General features: G+C 38.5%; 1 protein-coding gene across 2 annotated transcripts in view; it reads left to right on the plus strand.

Annotated features, from left to right (window-relative positions):
• Window positions 1-3763: 3763 nt before the first annotated feature.
• The window catches only part of ccbe1 (collagen and calcium binding EGF domains 1), a 30306-nt gene continuing 13818 nt past the window's right edge, over window positions 3764-20251 (plus strand). For both annotated transcript variants that reach the window (XM_079365089.1, XM_079365090.1), the window contains exons 1-2: window positions 3764-3993; window positions 4089-4169. In XM_079365089.1, the coding sequence (XP_079221215.1) occupies window positions 3890-3993; window positions 4089-4169 (185 nt within the window). In that variant the 5' untranslated portion in view covers window positions 3764-3889. The remainder of the gene's footprint in view (window positions 3994-4088; window positions 4170-20251) is intronic.

Here is a 20251-nt window from a genome sequence, read left to right on the forward strand (position 1 = left end):
TATTAGGCATCTCATAATGATAGAAGGTGTATGTTGATATAAGCAACCAGACGTGTTTGTACTGTGTATATTACTGCTTTCTTTTCTGATTTGTTCATTCTTTTTCACTCACTATAACCCTTTTCACATCCAGTTTTAAATTAGCAGTGGAGTTCTGCTCCACCTCTCCCCCAGTTCAACTCAGGCCATTCCAGCCTCTCGCAGAGATCTCAAGGACAGCCCCTTAATCAAGAGAAACAGCCGAGAGCCGTCCCAGACAGACAGTTTTAGTCTTCATTTTTTCCCCTTACGAAACCTTTACCAACTGTGCCCCCTCTCCTTGCGTCACTGCTCTTTCATCTGATTTGATTTTTGTACAATTTGGTCTCTCGACAGAGCAGATTCTTTCCCTCTCCGGCCAGTAAAGATAAGTTAGGGTTCCAGTTTATGTGGTACTGTGAAGTAAAAATATAAAATGACGCCATTGTGCTTAAACCAATCCTTCCAGGTTAGGAAACACCCCCCGACTCCTAAAAGCTGAAATGAATGGCTGGAAACAAAGGAGGAAACATATACAGAGACTGTGGTCTATTCTTAACTTGTCTAAAGTTTAAAATGTGGATACCAGATGGAACAACACAGGGACAGAAAGAGACATGATTAAAGCAAGTAAGTGTCCTGGTAAACAAGCTCTGACTACTTAAACCTTTAAGCCAAGCCAACATAATTAAACTCTCTTTTATTTGTTTATAAGAGGTAATAAAGTACAGAGTACAGGGTTGGGATAGTTCCTTTGTTGCTCTGTGTTGTTTCCTGGAAAATGATGACGCAGCAAAAGACCTTCAGATAATTATTTTGTATCTGTAAGGCAGAAGATGATGCCAGATATTACAGTGAGGTTATAAGCCTTGTAGCTTTGATATACTGCACCAGCCTTCATCATTAATCGGCTACTTGTGCTGCTGCAGGCATGATCCCTCTCTGTCTCTCCTCTCAGGGCTGCTGAGGCATCAAAACAGGTGGAACATAAATGGCACAGCATGTGCACCTCAGAGTCGTGACGCACCCTGGTATTTCTAAAAGCTGTCATCCATTTTGTGGGCAATGATGACGATGTTGGCAAAAGAGGGGTGGGGGTGGAATCTGTTGGTTGAAAGGGCCATCAAGTGGTAGGAAGGTGAATTGCACCTCAAGGGGCCACTCTGTTATAATGGAGCGAAAAGCAACTCTGCTCTCCCTTGAACTGAAATGTTCATGCTTGAGCTAGTGCTTTGAAGCTAGATAAAGGTGGTATTTTCTGCCAAATTATACTGTAACAGGCATGATTTTGTCTGCTTCAGTATAGAAAAAACATCAATTTAAACGGGAATATAGTACTACATTTAAGGCTGTCAAAATGTCCCATACTTCCAGACTTTTTTACACCACATATTTTAAAACGATTCAATCTCTATTTCAAATGACCGATAGAATTGAAAAATTAAGAATATTTAAAAGACTGCAGATTTTCTGTCAGTTTTTAATCGAAAACTGGTTCAAGAGAGAGCAGTGATGACCATTCAAATTCCCAGGTTGGCAAATATTGGTGTTTCTCAGATTCTTTTGGCGTCTCATTTAGATATAAAACTTACATTTATGTTTCTCAAAAACTGACAAAGCAAAGAATGTGAAACAGGCTAAAATGTAACATTTGTGCAGTTTTGACCTTGGACAGACTTTGCTTTTTTTAAAATCATTTTTTTCTTTTTTTTAATTTGCCAATGTTTAGTGCAGAGGACTTCTGTTTTTTTTCCTCTGTTATTTAAACAGTCACTATATCAGTTAATTTTCCAAATGTATTTTTTGCTCTTCATTTAGGAATAGACATTGTCAATTTTGGGAGAGAGAATGGGGGATAACTGACACCAAAAAAAGCACGAGGACACACGAAAACAACTAGGACTATAGCTTTGGTACGTGGTATGCCTGCTCTACCAGCTCACCCCAATATAGTTTTTCTTATTGGTAATGTGTATGATAACCCTAATTACATTACACATGAGTAAAAGTCCTGCTGATGTTACATACCAGAAAAAGTTCAGCCATGCCTGACCGGCCACACACATCAAAAAGGTATCGTAAAATGGCTGTAAGTGACACCATAGTCCTCTTGTTTCACGAGCATATCCTTTACAGGCTCCTCTGTGCATGGATCTGCTATCTAGCCAGGTGTAATGCCATACTGCATTCCTAAGAAACTGAAGAACATCTCGAGTGCTGCAGGTGCTAGTAGACAGTGTTTGTGCTCAGGTCAAACCAGCTACTTAAGGTTGAGGTCAACCAGTACAAAAGCCACCAGGTCTAAGAGTATAGCGTTTCTCATCAATTCTCTTACTGCAAATCATTTGTGCCAAAGAATGAGCTTCATGGGGAGGGGAGTTTGGGTTAACAGAGCATGGACGTTTCAACCGAGCTCCTGCTGATATGCATGGACTAGCTCACATGCTTTATGTCAAAGTGCTGACTGGGATACTTGTACTAAATGAGTACATTTATACATCTCTATAATGCAAGTGTTTTTTTAAGTGTAATATTTTGGTTACATATAACTCCATTGTCTTTGTCTGAAATATGTTTAAACACTACTTTGTTTTTAAATAGAGATAGTCAAAACCTGATATGATGCATTGCTGTTCAGATCATGAAATGCCTAACTTGATGTCATTTCCTCATCGACCAGATAAACCTCTCAATGTCACTAACATATCAATGCCTCCATAATCCAATAATGTAATAGATGGTTATATAACTGACACTGTCTGTTATGTCTGCACTATGACAGTTTTTTTTTCATTATTTACTTTGGATTTCCCCTTTGATAGTTGATATAAGAGGAAAACATATGGACATTGCAGAACACCAAGAAAGTATAAAGTAATGAAATTGAAATATAATAAATCAAATAAATACAAATCAAATTACAACTATATTATGCAACCAGAATATAAAGGAGTAAAGTGAACTATTTGGACAGTTCCAACTAAAAAACCTTATGATGCATTAGCTTGTAACAAAAGCAGTTATTATATTACGAATATTTTTTTTTCCTGCAATCTTTTAAAATGTTTTATTTCTATATTAATTCAAAAACTGTCATTCAATCAATCATTTTCTCTGCCACATTTGTTTTTACTAATTTTTCTTTATAAACCCATGGTAATTTGTCTACTAAATAAATACACTACTCTGTTTTGCTTATACGGACACAACAGAAAAACTGCCCTCTGGAGAATTTAAGCTGTGCAATAAACAAATTCCATATCTATGTGTGCTAACATTACTTTAATAATCGGAACAAACTAACCTGTCAGGTTTGTTTGAAAAACATTCAAGGATGTTATTTGGCTTTTGGGGTAGTTGTTATTTCATTATCAACCACGCGATGGTAGCAAAGATGAAGACGTCAGCACGCATGAACGTGTTCGTCTTCTACGTGGTATGTGTGTGCGCGCGTGCGTTTGTGCTCAGGCGCTCGTGCCTTGATTGATGGGATGAAGATTGGCGCTCTTAATTGAAGTTTGATGACAATGAAAAATAAGTTAAAAAAGTATGTTAACAGAGTCAGTGTCAGTGAATACTTACGGTATAAAAAACAAGATAATAATATGAACAAAAAAGAATTTGACATACTATACGTTTTTGTCACCTAACCGTTGGGGGGCGAGGGGGGGGGGGGGGGGGGGGGGGGTGTAACATTTTAGGCAAGCCCCTTTCAGTGACATCAGTTCATTCACGTTAGCTCCTCTTAGGCTGAGTGGGAGGGTCTGTCGGCATGCTCACACCACTTCAGGCTCTCGAGTTGTAACAGTGAGGAGGTAATTATCCCGAGTAGCGGCTTGCTGACAGCGCTCAGGTGACTGGACTTGATGAGATGATACTAAAACACCACAGCAGTCCTCTTCTGCTTACCGTCACCTGCATGTGCTTCTCAGGAGGTTTGCTTTGGTCCTACCAAGAAGAGGATGCCACTGACGGGTAAAACGTGCACTACAGATGCCGAGTCAAACGAGGACATAACATCAGAGAAAAAAAAAAACACTTAAATGTTTTGTAAATGTTTAATTTCACAGTGGAGAGTGCTCGGAAAATAACGTTTCCACGACAAAGTACCCTTGCGTGAAGTCGACTGGAGAAGTTACAACGTGTTACAGGTACAGTGGAGTGATTGATGTGGATGGATGCTGTTAAAATTGTGTTGTTACCTGAGTGGAACTGGGTATTATAGTGTGCAAACCCCAGTGTCTTCGTCAAGGTCTCTACATAGTATAGCTCTTTGTGGTGTGAAATTGGAGTTGTCATTCATTATTCTGTTCAGTAATGTTGTATAAATTGAGATTCATATCTTGGTTGAACTTTCAGTCATTTGATGACACTGACCTAATTTCTTTATTATGAATGAGGTAAGGTGGATACATACACATTGGTAGTGCCTGAGGCAGTAGCTTTAAAACAAGAGTCAACAAGCAGTCAATGTTGCGTTTCACCATGTATTTTTTTATTTTTTATTTTCAAAGAATCACGCCTTGGTGAGATCCAAAAGAGATTTAAATGTTTTTCCTGACACCTTTTAAGTTGCTCTGAAAAAAAAATAAAGTTTTGTCTTGAAAGAAAGGGACTACAAGGCAAAGGTGTGATGGTTTGTCCTCTTAATCATCCTTTGCAAATTTCCTGTCTATAGAAACAGAAAACAACACATCGTCACATGCCAGGATTTGTCAGTAAACAACTTAATTTATAATTTATAAACCAGTTCATTCCATCTTTAACGATGACCAAACTAAACTCACAAATACACGATTCTAAAACCTGTGGCTTTAGTTTTCCCTCTACTCGACCCAACTCTTGAAACCACAACACAGAAAAACAAAATGTACAATAATCACTTTGACAACTTCAAATCAAAACTAAATCTTTACAAATCACATACGTATATAAACACATACTTACCAATCCAGCTGCATAAACTTTTCCCTTAAACTTTATTCGTCTTTCCTCGCACCAGCGTACCAGCCCACAGTACAATATTGCTTCCTGTGTCTTCATTTAGCTTCAGTTTGGCAGGTAAACTTGCTTCATGAAGCCGAGCAGCAATCACTCTATACACATGGTATCTACACTTCTTTATCACAGCACCAGCAGTTACTGTATGCTATTACTATTACAAGGTGCCACCACTGCAGTACAATGAAAAACATGCAGCTGATGACTATTGATAATCACTTTGCTATTTCTTTGATTCCCTTTGTTTGAAAGTAAAGTGCTTGATTTACACATAAAAAGCATGTCACAAACAGATACTAGTTTACAATAACAGTTTGTAAAAGTGCTAAAAAAAAAAGCTTTAAGCTTGTCATATGTAACCTAAGATTCACCTTTTAGGGATATGTATCATATAATTAACTGATACTCAAGTTACGTCTTGTTAGTGATCGATTGATAGATTGGAAAGTCTGAAATCTGTCTTGCATCATAGCAGCTCCATTTACAACGTCAACAATAAAGACAGGATACAAAGAAACGATGATTTGACACAACATTCAAACACTCGACTAATATTCAGAGTCCTTTAACGCGTTTCAGAAAGGAGTGGAGGATACACATTTTAAGGCTTAGTATGATAAAGGCTGGTGACATTGGTGTACTGCTGTTTCGGAAATAGAATGATGCAACTTTACAGAGGAACTTGTTTCCAGCATTTTTCAATTATCTTGATTCACCGCAAGTCTATTTCAGAGTTCGTTTGTGGGAAAGCGTAATGAGAACTAAAGAAATGCCAGATTGTTAGACATGTCCTCTGAGAAGTCTTCCAAATGCAGTCTTCAGAAGGTTTCTTCTCTTCATCACTTGACAAACTGCTGGCCACAGTTCAAGCACACAGTGACATCCTGTTTCATCTTCAAATCTCAAACACATTCTTAACATAATAATGTTGGTTTATGGTTATTGGCTGCGGCCGCAGTTGTTTCCCACAATGTTTATTTAAAGAAGAAAAACGGTTTCAGCTAAGAGCCAAGATTATGTTTCCTGGGTGCATTTCAGTTCACCTGCATGGTGTGAGCTGAAGACTGCCCATTGTCTCTCTAATACTTAGCAGGGAAGTTTTATGTTGTGCCAAAAATTCAGATTAATGATATGAATATGACAAGGTGACGGTGAATTCCACAGAAAATTTGAAAATGCAGTCATACCAGTGAAATGTGACTTGGCATGGCTGAGATGCTGTTGAAAGGGACTGAAAGCCTGATTTGAGTTGGCATAATTTGATTGACTGAGAAAAGTCTCGGCTTATGGCATTCATTACGGGGGTTTTCCAGAGCAGAGGATCTCTGAATGTTGTGTTGTTTGTCAAGTACAAATGTTTTTAAACATTCATAAGAAGTCTCCCTGTGTGTGCTTTACATGCTTTTTGAGTGTAAAGCACACACATGAACATGGGCCAGATGAGCTTCAGTTTTTATTACATTTAACATATTTAGTTATTTTTTAACTGTTCGCTGATCTTGGTGAACTTTTGACAACGTGCTTTAAATCACTGAACTAAACATGCATGAATTTGTTTTTGAGTCGCACTTACCTGGTCCTTTATTGAGTTTGAATGTACCTTTTCCAAGCTAGAGAATAGAAAAGCAGTACTTTAGATCCATACAGGTACAAACATAAAGACATGACACTTACTTACTTTTTGCCTTTAACCTGAAGACTTTGGCATTTGGGGAAATATGTTTGTTGTTTCTCTGACAGATTTAGACTAGAAGATCAATGCCACTTATTTCTGCCAGGCAACAAGTGGACGAGTCTTTTCTTCACTTTGTTTCATAATGTGAATCTCCATTGATCCATTCATCTAACTCTTTGCAAGGAATCTTGTTTCCTCAAAAAGTTTTTAAGGACCTAAAATTCAAGTCTTCTTTAGGCATCGCAGGAGAGGCAAGGACTTGTGAAACAGGCCCTCTTGGGCTGAGGCTTTCCTCTGAGTGCAAAGTTTAACACTCGTCACATTTGTCATATTGTGAAGAAGCACCAGGCAAGCCACCAGCGACCTTGAGAGCATACCTCAAAGTACAGAAGTAATACCAGAGCTTCAGTTGACTCTTGACATGCCTGTCTGTCTGCCAGAGAAGTTATATATTTCTCTCTCACTGGCTCTTTGAGACAGTCTCTATTTGGGGTTTTTTTAGATGCCGTCTTTCACATTTGGGTTGTATTTTTTTTTTTCCGTCTTCAAGGTGTGTAGTGTATCAGGACTCACAGGTTGCAGAGTTAATAAGCCTGGCTCATCACAACATGTTATTGTTCCAGGAGTTGAACTTCCATAATGAATGTCTCTGATTCCTGCATACATGATTTAATTAAAACAAAGGAGGTGGTGAGGAATTGCACTGATAAGGAGAGAATTGTTGGCAACATCTTCAGTGCTAAGCAGGGGTCTCTGCTGCTGTGTTGATGCAGAATGCATCCATTGATCAGGATGTTATCAGTACTGCCTGAAGTAAGGCTTATCTTTGTTCCCTTTTTGTTTCGGTTTCTTGCTCTTGTCCCTTCCTGGTTTGGCTGTTTTGGTACCGTTTACGTCCTCTTCATCTTCGTAGCGTCGATTCTTCCAAACCACAGTTAAAAGTCTTCCATTTTTGTTTCCCGAGAAATACATTTTCATGGCTGGTGTCACTAAGCAGGAATTATCTGGACAAATGCACTGAGCGTAACCCCGAGGAGAGTTGTATTTGAGTCCATGTCGAAGATTTGACAGACTTCCCAGTTTTAATCAGCAGTTATCCAGCAAATGTCATAATCTGCTATGTAAGACAGAACCCATGGGGAAAAAACAGGAAACAACAGACGCTGGCATACAGCATATCTTTGGGCTTTCATCAACTGCTTCAGGCTGAATCATTGTGGGTTGGCAGTTGAGACTTACACAGCACATTGATTAATTATGTACTTAGGATTCATTATTTAAGTGTTTATATGTTGTTTAATCAAACACAGTACATTTAGGTTCGATGTTTTTTCACCTGCTGTTAACCATCTTATGAGAGCCAGATCCAATATGTTAACCATCATAGGATGTAGACACATTAATAGTCTTTGTTTATAACTTTTCTTCAGTGACGTGGGGGTTCATGTAACAGTGATTACATTGGCTTGATTGATGGTATATGTGATGTTGGCTTTACCTTCTCGGTAGAGGAAATGCTTCTGTGGAAAAGAAGCAGAACACAAGCAGAGTGAGTCTGTCTACTCTCCAGCTGCAACAGTCACACATAATTGATGTGTGGCATGTGTAATTGTTGCTTTGTTATTTTTCCAAATAATTCTGGTGGTATAGAGTGATTTTTTTTTTTTTTTGCATTCTACCTCCCCCTCCCCTTCTCTTGTTAGTTCATTCTTCTTCCTCTGAGCTGGAATTTAGTAGAAACTTTTCTTTCTTCTGTGAGGACCCCCCCCCCCCCCCCCCATGTGAGACGTGACAGCCTTCTTCTTGTGCACTTTGCTGATCCAAGCAGCATTGTCGCGTAAATGTTTGGTTGGTTAATCCCAATCTTATGTAATGGGAGTTTTGTCTTATTCCTCACATTCTCTTACTCGTTTGTCGTGTTTTTTTCCACTGAGTCACCAGACCAAAAAATCTATCAAAATGAATTAAAATGTTTTTTCCACTGATTGCAGACTTAGTAATTGATTTATATTGTGACTCCTATTTTGAAACACAGTGGGGCATGCTCTCATCCAGGGAAATGATCCCCTTAGTCTGTGTTTTTTCAGCTTGGCTTCAAGACTTTTAAGTCTCTCCTGTTTCCTTAGTGTTCAAATCTGTTTTTCACATCAAATATTACTGAATTCAGCTCTTTGGAATAATCTTCTCTCAGCTGGACTTCTGTTCACTCTCCCAATTCAAATATCTTTCAACACGAGCTTTACACTCGGGGGTTCTTTGTTGCCATATTGTCATCCCTCCAGTCACTCATGAAAGATATGCTGTGGCACAGTTTAAGGAGTTCAGCAGGCGCCGGTTAGTTATCTTTTGAACTATTGGTTTTCTGTACAACAGTAAATGTTCATCAACGAGAGGCTGAATGAGTCTAAATTTATGGACAACAGATGAGTAGTATCTTCCAAGAGGATTTCTCAGTGGAAAAACATGTGACTGAGGAAAGCCCATTTTATAAAGTTACTACATAAATGTCAACAAACTGGAACACATCCACTATTGTAAAAGACTGTTGTCCTTAAAATAGAATCAATCCTAAAGTCTTAGTGTCTACTTTCACCAAATTTATTGGGAAAATTAGACTTACACTGAACGAGTCATTAGGTCATTAGGTGCAGAACTTTTTGCAGATTGAACAAATAAAAACCTTTCACTGGAAAACAGATGACTGCGTGCGAGGGAAATGGAAGAATACAATCATGACTTTTAGTTTCAGATGTGGTTTTTTTCTTAACTTAAAACCAAATCGCCCTTGGTTCTATCTGGATATGCGCCGCAGAACAAGTAAATAAACGTGTCAAGGCTTGTCTACCTTTTTGTACTTAAAAACACCGCAGCAAAGGAAAGGTCACGTGAGAAGAGTATTAAAAGATCACGCGAGAGCAAACCAATGGTGAACTTGCTTTAACTGCTGTCCTGCTTTATCTATTCAAACCAAATTTGTTGAAACCACAAATTATCAGAGAGAATGACAGCAATATAATCTGTAAGAGTTTGGCGTTTGAAAAGACAAAATCCATCATGATAAAGTGAATAGGTTGTCTGCATGGAGCATGGAATAAGTCCAAGCAGTTTCTCAACAGGCCTTTGTGTGAAACAGAGTTTACTGGAATAAAGCGCAGTAGATGCAGAATCAGATAACACAGCTTTAAACCATGCCAATCAAAGAGGCCTGAAATGATTTACAGTACCTGGCACTGTTTCCCAACATCTTGAATGTGTAAACTTGAAGAAAAAGAGGAAAAGTAAGAATAAAAGTTATTGGTACATGTTCAGGATTACACTAGCCTTCAACTTTACATGCTGATGAATATAAACAATGAAGTACACAGATTCAGGTCTGATATATCCCATTTTTCATTAGTGAACAATTCTCTTAAATTAAACATAATGTTCTGTCAAATGAAATAACAGACTTAGAGCCCCCCTTCAGCATCACTTAAACTATGTGCTTCGTCTCAAGGTCTTATTCGCAAAGCAAATAGCACCAAGGTTTTTAAAGGGCAAACACTCCAATAAAGTTTTACTGCTGCAAATTTGTTCTTGGTTTGTGTCTGAATGTGGAGAGAAGCTATCGGCACCATATAATCTGCAAAGAGATGCTCTCTCATGGAGACAGAGCACAAAGACAATACGTCAAGAGGCGGGAAGGAACATTTTCGAGGTTATTTTGAGACCACCCTAAAAAAAAAGTAAACGGCTGCAGACCGTGTGACATCTCTTTCTCTTTATTGTCATTTTTCATACTAACTGCACATGGCGTCATTTTGACTCCTTTGCACAGGTTTAATGATGCAAAATCCTTAAAATACTGCTGTAAATCAGGCACAAAGTTCAGGGAGTTAAAAGAACACACTCGGTTCACTGTTAGAAGGACCTTAACGCAATGTGAAAGACTTAAGCTGTTACATTAAGTTTATGATCCCAGTCTCTGTGAACAAAACTAACCATAACTCCAAAAACCTCAAAGTCTGCGAGTGAATGACTCAGTGAAATGGATCAATTTGTTGAATCATGATCAGAAAAAAAGCTTAAAGTCAGCAACCATATGAAATGAATTAGATGTGTTTTTTACCAGTTTTCAAGAACAATTTTAAAGAGTTTAAAGTCTGGGCCAAAGTCTCCAACAAGTTTCAAATATCATTCCATGTCAGCAGCTTTTCTACGACTTAACCCCCCCCGAGTAACTCCCCATCCATCCATCAAATTAGTGAACAGAGCATGCTGCCTTCTCTTCTTTTTTACCTTAAAGTTCAACGTGAGAATGAGATTATTTTGATGTTATTCATGGTACTTCATTACTTGTTCTACTACCATTAGTAAGTCATTCAAAGGCTTTTCTCTGAGGATGTTTGGCTTCAGTTTGCCTTCATATTCATCATTCCAGTGTGAGTTTAATATGCTTATAAAACATTTCAATAAAACCAGCAGTCTTGATTTCAATGACACTGACAGCTTTACACTGAAAATAACTTGTGTCTACGAGTGAAATAGTAACAGTCAGGTTTTCTGTTGATTCACACCTTTGGTTGATTATCAGCTCATGTGCATGTCCCACCTTAGTAAATATAACCTGCACAAGGTGGGAATAGTTGCACCTATTCAAGCTCTGTAAACCTCATTGAAATGCATCATCACTTTGTAAAGACCTTGCTCATTTATTTTCACTGAGTAAGTTAGATAACCAGACAGGCCTGAATGTTTGTGTGAGCTGGACCAAGTTATTGTTCAGAAACTACTAAGCAGTGTTTCTCACAAAACACAAATGTTTTCAAGGTCATAATTGAAAGCACAAACTTATTGGAGCCAACAATTCTTGTCTCATTTTCATAGTGTCGTATTTGCATCCTATTTTCATTAGTGTTGTTGTAGAGGTCAAGCCAACAGCCTTTGTGTAATATCTGAAGGTCCTGTTATTAATTCACTAACGTGTTGTCATAGTTTCCGGGAACTTTGTTCAGGGTGGGAGGTGAAGGAAGTTTTTTCAAGTTTGATTAATACTCTCCATTCCTCTCTGCTCTCGTGTGTGTGTGTGTGTGGGGGGGGGGGTTATCTTTATTTATTTTTTTATTAAAGATGAGATGTAAAAGAGCTGTCTTGTCCACAACTCAGCTGAAGTGGTGATAAAATGCACTTTAAGGTTATGAATGGATGAATCCCCTTCCTGTTTCTTGAAGCACTGAGGAAGATACAGAGGAGGACAAGTTTTCATAGCGAGTGCACGGGAGGACATGTTAGTGTTAAGGAGCATTCCTCACTCAGTGACTGATGTAGGGCAAAAGCAGCACCACACATCCTCTATCGCTTCTTAGTCATTTGAACCTCATGAGTTAAATTGGTCAAAACACCCACCCCCAATAAATATCAACAAATATCCATGATTGCTCTATTGCAATAACAATTTAACGCCTTTTCTTTTCTTTTTTGCTTTCTATTCTGACTCATCATTCATCATGTGAACATTTTCTGCATTACTGGACAGAGAGTTATTTACCATCTGTTTTCTGTTGGAAAAAGGCTGAAATATAAAACATGCCTTTACCAGAAGGACCATGACTTTCTTGTGTTGCTCTTGCTTCATAATGCTTCCTTCTGAGGGTTATAGTTCTAGGCATATCACCCAGAATAAACATGGTGGGTATACCGAGGCATCGTACAGTCTTTATGTTGAGGACAGGTGGTAAATAGAAAAGGGTGGTGTCTCTCTGTCAAAGCCTCCTTATCATTAGGAGAGTATGGGGTTGATGTCAATTACAAGCTGAACATCTATTGAAAATGTCACAGTTTGATCAAGTGGCCCAAGAACATTGGTGTTAATTCAATGAAATACATTGGCATCTATGTTTATTGTTGAATGAGTAGTGCTGTCATCAAGCTTCTGACTTTTAGTGTCATTTTCAGGCCGTAGCTCTTCAATGACACAAGTATGGGACTTAATCAGTGTTGATCTTTGAGACCTCGGCTGTTTTACATCCTTGACATGTTCAGATCACTTGCGTTTTTCCTTTGCTAATGCATGTATCTTTTTAAGGTATTTTGGTCTGTTCCCACTTGTTTCTCTTGGCTGATGCTTATTCACCCATTTCTCTCTTTCCATGGAGAACTGTAGTGTGGTCACGCTTTGGTCATGCTGTGCGGTTAGGAGATGTGGTGATATTTAAGAAACAGGCTGGATTTTCTGCCTCCCTGCAGCCAAGATCTTGCTTTAGTTGTTTGCAACATGTTGTACCAAAGAAAAGTGATAACATAGCGGCATTTTGTAAAAAGCAGTATTTCTACATATTTGGCCATCAGACAGAAAGTTCTTGACGAGTTAATCAGGTACTGAAAAGACATTGGCGACACTTTTAAACTCTTGTTTAAATTTGTTTTTATGTTGTTATTCATCCTCGGGCCGCTTGAAACTTTAATTTATTCTCCGCTCTGCCAAAGAATAGGCTGCTAATTTATCAGTCCTGAAGGACAGCAGCTAGCCAAAGGAAATGTTTACCTGCACATGTGAATAAGATCGGCATACACCAGTTAGCGTTTAATTGTAAACAGCTGCAGCATCAATGTGAGTAACACGTTTTGGGGAAATGTGCTTAATGTTTGGTGGTTTTAAAGCCGAACAGATGCTGCCCTCTTGAACTGAGAAGCTGGTGATGAATTTCAATATTTGTGAGCTTTTTGTAATTCAGAGTATTGATATTCATCACTTCCACTGCACACAGAGTGTCTTGCCCTCTTCTCCCCATTCAAGATCTGTTTTATTTGTAACTTAGCTTAACTTTACAGTCAGTGGTTGTTAGCCATCGCTACCTTTTTTATGTGCAGTCCCAGGACACAATATTACATTTCCTTACATGCAAGTATTAAAATAACATAAAAACCACAAAGCCTCAGAGAGGCTAACATATGTCACGTACCAGAGATCCAGTTACCTTACACACTGTATGTCATGAGAGCATATGAAACCAATAAAAGGAGAAATATAATACCTTAACAACCTCATATTTTGATATAATAGTCTCCAACCAGGACTGAGCCACGGGACGAAGCTACTCTCTGGTATAAAGCCCATTTGGTCAGTTATAATACTAGTAAGTAATATTTTTAGACTGGTCATCTGAGGTTAGATGCATGAAATAGCTTTAATAGCAAACCAAAACAGAAGTGAACGCAGGCCATTTTTTCCAATGCTAGCAACACCCATCGCTAATACAGAGCTAAAGCAGCGTACCTTCGATGTTGCTGCGCTAGCTGCTCTCTCAGATAGCAGCAGGACTTCTGATAATTGCTTTGTCAAGAACGATGGCAGAGGAGACTACTCTAAATAGAAAAAAACGTTCTCTCATCCATTTCATAAAAACAGGTGCGAATGTGTCCATCAAAAACTAACTAAACTCCCGCACACTGTCTAACTTACAAACAAACATTTATTGGCAAAGTTTCCGTTCTAGGCCTTCATCAAGCAAACGCACAACTGTCGTGTGAAGGACATTCATTTCTGTACAAAAATGTGGATGAAGTTTTGAGATGTCAGTTGTGTCTAGAAGCTTTATTACACTTCATTTAATGTGTAATCCCAAGTGGGTTTGCAGACGAGCCTTCTCTGGTCCCTCAGCAAATTAACTGTATTGATTTCTCTATCATCTATCCGCCTGAAGACTCATTGTCACAAGGCTTGAATGGATTGTAGATTGATTGAGAGCTCTTTGTTCAATTGAACTGGTTGTTGTTGTAGTTCTTAAAGCATCAGAAGGAAGAGAGACACGATAGACTAAATCTTTCCACTGAGAAGAAAAATCTCATCTGCTTTCTACATCTAAATTTCTATGAACATTATTGAAGTCTGCCTTGTATTTCTGTTTGGGGATGAAATATGTCTTTCTTTTCTTTCTTTCTTGTTGATGGCAAAAAGTCTGTTACAAACTACCTTTGATTTAAGTACACCGTTCAGAAGACCTGCTCTTCAGAGACCAGTTATTGTAAAAATCCATTTTTCATCCAAGTTTTCGTTTTGCATCTTTGCACAGTGCGCTATTTTTTCCACACTGAAAAATGTAATGAGCTGCTAAAGCTGTGAATAACAACAAAGGAATTATTTTATTTATAATCCCTTCAACATTTCCTCTGAGGTTTAGGTCACATGCTCTCACAGTACTAGTAATATTTGGCATGTGTCCATTTGGATGGTTTGAGTTAAAAACACGTGGACGGGCTGATGCAGTTCACTGTAACAGGTCACAGACAGCCTGCTTTCTATCATTTCTTGAAGTGTCAATATGAGAGAAACCTTTGCACTCCTGCTGGGTAAAAGTGAATGAGAAATATGAGTATCTCAACTTAAAAGTGACCTGAAAGCTGATACATGTCATTATCTATTATTCAACACTTTATATCACACGGCAGGGGTCAAATCAGACACCGAAGACACACGGAGACTAATGCTGCTACTGTAATGGCAGACTGGAAATATTTTGGCTCCAGCTGCCTGCCAAAGCTGAGCGCAGCTGAAATGCCTTCTGCAATGAGTTTCATTGACAAATGGATGGTTTTATTGAATTACACTGCAGATTACTATTCACTGCTGCACATAGCAAATGCAGCAATTTACAGATGATAGATTCTAGAGGTTTGGGGAAAGAGTTTGCTATTTTATGTTTCCCTCTTTAGCTTGATGGAAAAAAGCCATTGGAGCCGAACAGGTCGTTTCTCCCTGTTTTCTGTTGTTCCACTGAGCTACTGTATACTAAGCTTCTGAGTAGTATGTATTTATATATTTGTCGTTTAGCGAGATTAAAGTGAATTACTCATTGAGTTGAACTACTTCATTAATAGGTTATAATAACCACAATCATTGAATGTTCATACAAGTAGAAGAAAGAATTCCCTTTATTACATCGCGTTGCTACATTCTCTGGCAGCATATTTTCCTACATTTTTTTGAAATTCATCAATTCCCTGGAAACGATTGTGTCACGAGAGAAAATGAAAACAAAAAAAGTGTTATTAAGTTGAGCAATGCATCTGCACACAAACCACACTGCTGTTTTTATGGCCTTACGAAGGGATATGTGACCGTCATGGGCATTGAGCACTGAGTTTTAACAGTCATTAACCAATCGCTTATGTTAATGGACCCTGTTAGCGATCAAATGCGCCGTTTTTTTTCTCTGTGTACATAGATCTATGCACTTACCCTGGATACAGATAGAAACAGCCTTCAAGACAGCAACTCTTTTCATGAAAAAGTTCAAATGTCATGTTTTTATTCTACAGAAAAGTACTGTAGAGTACTTCTTACTATTTTATTCTATGACCTTTAGATGCATTCCAATTGTTCTGTATATGCTTCCTCCATACTTTTCCCTTCATAAACTGTCACATTTAGTTATAATAAGGAGTTATTTTTATACACTATCCTATCAATAAGAAACTTATTTTCTGCCTCGAATGTGCAGATTGCACAAGTCAAACTGGAGAGGTCACAAAGCTCCAGCAACACTTAGCACAGTGACACGTTTCGGCTTGTGGTCAAAAATGCTTACTTGTTCATAGAGTTGATTTGTTCATCCCCCAAGTGTTGCGAGAGTGTTTTGACCTCTTCCAGCTTTTCACTCTTCTGCACCTAGGTAGTTGGCGAAGGTGTGCCAGAAAATCCCACGCTGCTTCCACAAGCCAAAAAAGGGGAAAGACGCTATAAGTAGGTTTAGTGTAGGATTAGCTATTGCTACTTATTTGAATGTCAAACAATAACACTACACAACCTCTACTACACACTCTACACTCTTTACTCTCTCTCAACTTCTACCTGATGTCTTGATTTCGTCAGCTTGATTGATTAGCAGGCTGTAATTTCATATCATTTTGTAATTATTGAGTTATTTGAGGGAGTAAATGAAAGGTTGCATCAGATGTAATGTGCGTGAATTTGTTGAACACACTGGGGAATTGAACTGCTATGTTTGTAAGGAGCTTCATGTAATGACCAGCAGTGGGGTTTTTTCGATGAAAATTTCACAGAAAAATGTTGCATTTCATTTTCTTTTTTTTGCCCTTGGATCTCATAAAGCTCACAGTTTGTTCCAATGGATTGTGTTCTTGCTGGATGATTTTGTTTTCTAACATGCTAGCCAAAACATTTTTCTAATGCTATGTCAGGGTTCTGTGTTTGCAGCTTGTATTGGAGTCCTTCAGACCCTTAATAACCAAAGATGTGTATTTAGGACGGGGTAAATACCTGACTGTTTTTCCAAGTGAATCTTCAAAAATGAAACATGGGAAACCTCTTACAGTAGGTGATTGTGTGAATATAAGGCATGAGGGTTAGATACTGACATTCACATTGTAATCATTGGTTTTGTAAACACATCAGTACTGACTTCAACATTTTGTAAGGAATACACTTCTTTCCAGAATAAAGATAAATATTTAACACTATGTGTGTTGTAGAAGTATCGTGCCAATAACAACTCACTCATTCTTTTGTTCTCTTATAAATGTCTTAAACAGCTGAGCTTTTGTTGGACCCCTTGATATATGAAATGTCCCTTTAGCCTCCATGCTGCATTATTCTGCTAAGTGCTTTGGGATTTTAATGCTACAACTGTTGTCTGTAATGGCCTTCCTCCAACAGGGAGATAGCAACTAGAGGAAAACATATTTTTTAAGACATTGCTTACTTTTTGTGGGATCTCCAAACAGTCAACTAATTGCATTACAGTTTCTAATCTAGAAATGGAACCTATTATAGCGTTTCCAAATTAACAGCAACACATTTGAAAGAGGAATGTAAGTGCATTAGCAATGATGACTCAAAGCTTGCCAATATAAGGAAAATTATGGTCTGCAACAATCCCTGAAGTCTGATTCCTTCCTTTTGCAGTGCAGTATTTTTAGCAGAGTAAATGACCTTTCTGTGAATGTTATTTTAGTCTGGAAGTTTGGAAAACACAAAGGTATCCAGGCACTCGGAGGATGTACTCTCTGTACTTTGTTTTTATGTGTTCCTATAAACAAGAGCTCCTTAGGGGTTGTTTTTCAGAATACAACACTGATAGAAGATAATCATTTACTGTAGTTTTGTCTATTCTGGAATAACTCTGTCCTTTTTACTTTACAGCTTTGGCCATGACGTCTGCTGTGTGCTTACAGATATGAGACATATTTTCACAAGCTGCAGGTTTATTTAAAAATTGGCATCACGTGACTGGGCAGACTACATTTCCAAACACGGAGTCTCACAATCTATATTAATATTATCACATTATTTTAACCCTGACCCAGTTATCAACAAACATCCACATATAGATTGTGATGCAGATGGAGTCACAGGTCTTTGGCACAGGTAAAATTCAAGGAATTTGGGTTTTATTCCAACTCCAGGTCACTTTTTTTAAAACTGTTGTTACACAACAGTTATTACAGTGTACTAAACTGAATACCTAAATAGTCCAATCTTTGAACGTCACCCTGAACAACAGCCAAACTGCAAATCACATAATTATATCTTTCATGATGACCATTTCTTTAAAAAAAAACAAAAAAAAAAACCCTAAACTGTGATTATCCTTTCAGTCATTGTCCCTTGTGTGTTTTCCTGACCGCTAACTGAGCAGAATTTATGACATGGCAGGCAGTTATTCCCTCAGCTCTGGTTTCCTTCAAGATAAGTAAGAACATCAATTGATGTATCTCTGACACACTGACTTTGCCCTGAACTATTTAACCCTCATCACAATACTGAATTCTGAAGAACACCTTCTAGGCATCAGAACTATATGAGTCAGAATGTAGACTTTTGTAATAGCAGTTTTTTTACTGTGCAGTGCTAGGATATAAAAAACATGTGCTTCAAGTTGGACTTTGAGTCTACAACTAGAGTGAGTGTGTGTGATAACGCTGCAGTACATCTGCAGAAAACATGAAAGATCAACAGTTGTGTCGTGGAAAACTACAAAGTTTTGAACAGCAGTGCCAGGTTTAAGGTTTGAAATAATTTCAATAGGAAAGGACAATTGAATGAGGAGAAAACATCTGGATGTTGACATTTAATGCAACCAGGAGACTGGAGGGAGCTGTTACAGCGCAGACAAGATCGATGAAGATTAAAAAGAATTTGGTCGCAGTCGATGTTGGCGAGGAAATGTCTGATGAGCAGATGTTTTCGTGCAAACACGCTTCATGTGTTTGCCTTTGTTGTAAGTATCCAAAAAGTAACTTGCCCCAGAAAATGCTTGGCAGTGTAAGTGGGAGCCACCCTGGTCTTTTCAGTGTTGTTCTTCAGAAACGAGGAGGTTGGCAGATATTAAAGACAATGACGCAATGCAAGAGAGGAAGCTGACTTATTTTCCAATCCATCTCTGGTCCTTTTATGTCAGTCAATCTAACACATAGCATTAGCAGGCGACTCCGCGTCATGTTGCGTACTCTCCACTTTCACAAACCTCTCTGGAGTGGAATGCAGTGGGGATGTAACAATGAATCGTGACGCAATTAAACATTGATTCAAAGGTTTCAAGGTTCACATCAGTACTCAGTAATAATATCGTGAGCGCCAGAAGCTGTATAGCAGAGGCAGTCGGTTGGAATAAGCAAGTGTTATGTTGGCAGGTCCTGAGTCCAAACCACACTAACAAGCAGGTTTGCAGAACTGCTCGCCCAAATGAGAGTAAGAGCCAAAGAGATTAAAAGGTGCATTGCTGTTTTCATTTAAAAAAATAAAAGTAATCTTTTTCGGTCACCTCATAGTTTGTCTTCAGTCTCATTTTGTGAAATAATTATTGCGAGAGAACCCAGCATCATAAATTGTATCGTGGCTTTGATGAATTGTTGAATCCCTCGAATGCAGGCATGTTATTGTTTAATCCCTGGCAGCAGTGCTCCACAAATAACACAGCAACAAGCAGCCTGCATGTGTTTGAGCACGATATCTTTTGGGGTTTTTTGGCTTTTGTTCAAGGGATAAGCATGCTGGGGATGTGAGGATGCGTGTACCTGTTCATCCATGCTAACTTCCACTTCACCGCACATGTGTCGCTGTGAATTAGTATGTTTAATAACAAGACAAAGCCCGGCCAGGCTGGTCCACTGTGTTGGTTCAAGTGAGGTCCAGTGTTTGTAAGGTAATTAGAGTGCCCATGGTTCACCCCCGGTAAGTGAGGTCAGACTAATCTATGTCTAGATTTCAGGGGGGCCCGTAAATTGATATGGATCACAGGCAAAATGAAATAACCTTGAGGTGAAAAGGCACAGGTGGCAAAACAGTGTGTGATGTCCCGCTCACTCTGAACAAGTGCAGGACTGGCAGCGTAACTGGCCTGTGTTGGCCGTGTGTGTGTGTGAGGGATAGTGACTCTGAAATCTCATTTATATTCCTCTAGACAAGTGTCTTCAAAGCATTTGGGATAACTTCTTCCCCTTGTTCTCTCACTCATGAATATGAATGAAATGAAATCCATGTGTGTTTAATCTGTTTGCTATTTTGCATGAACTAACAAGCTCACACAGTATTTCATTCTCAGCTTTTGTAATGAAATG

The sequence above is a fragment of the Symphodus melops genome (genome assembly GCF_947650265.1).
Source record: "Symphodus melops genome assembly, chromosome: 16".
Classification (NCBI taxonomy): Eukaryota; Metazoa; Chordata; class Actinopteri; order Labriformes; family Labridae; genus Symphodus; species Symphodus melops.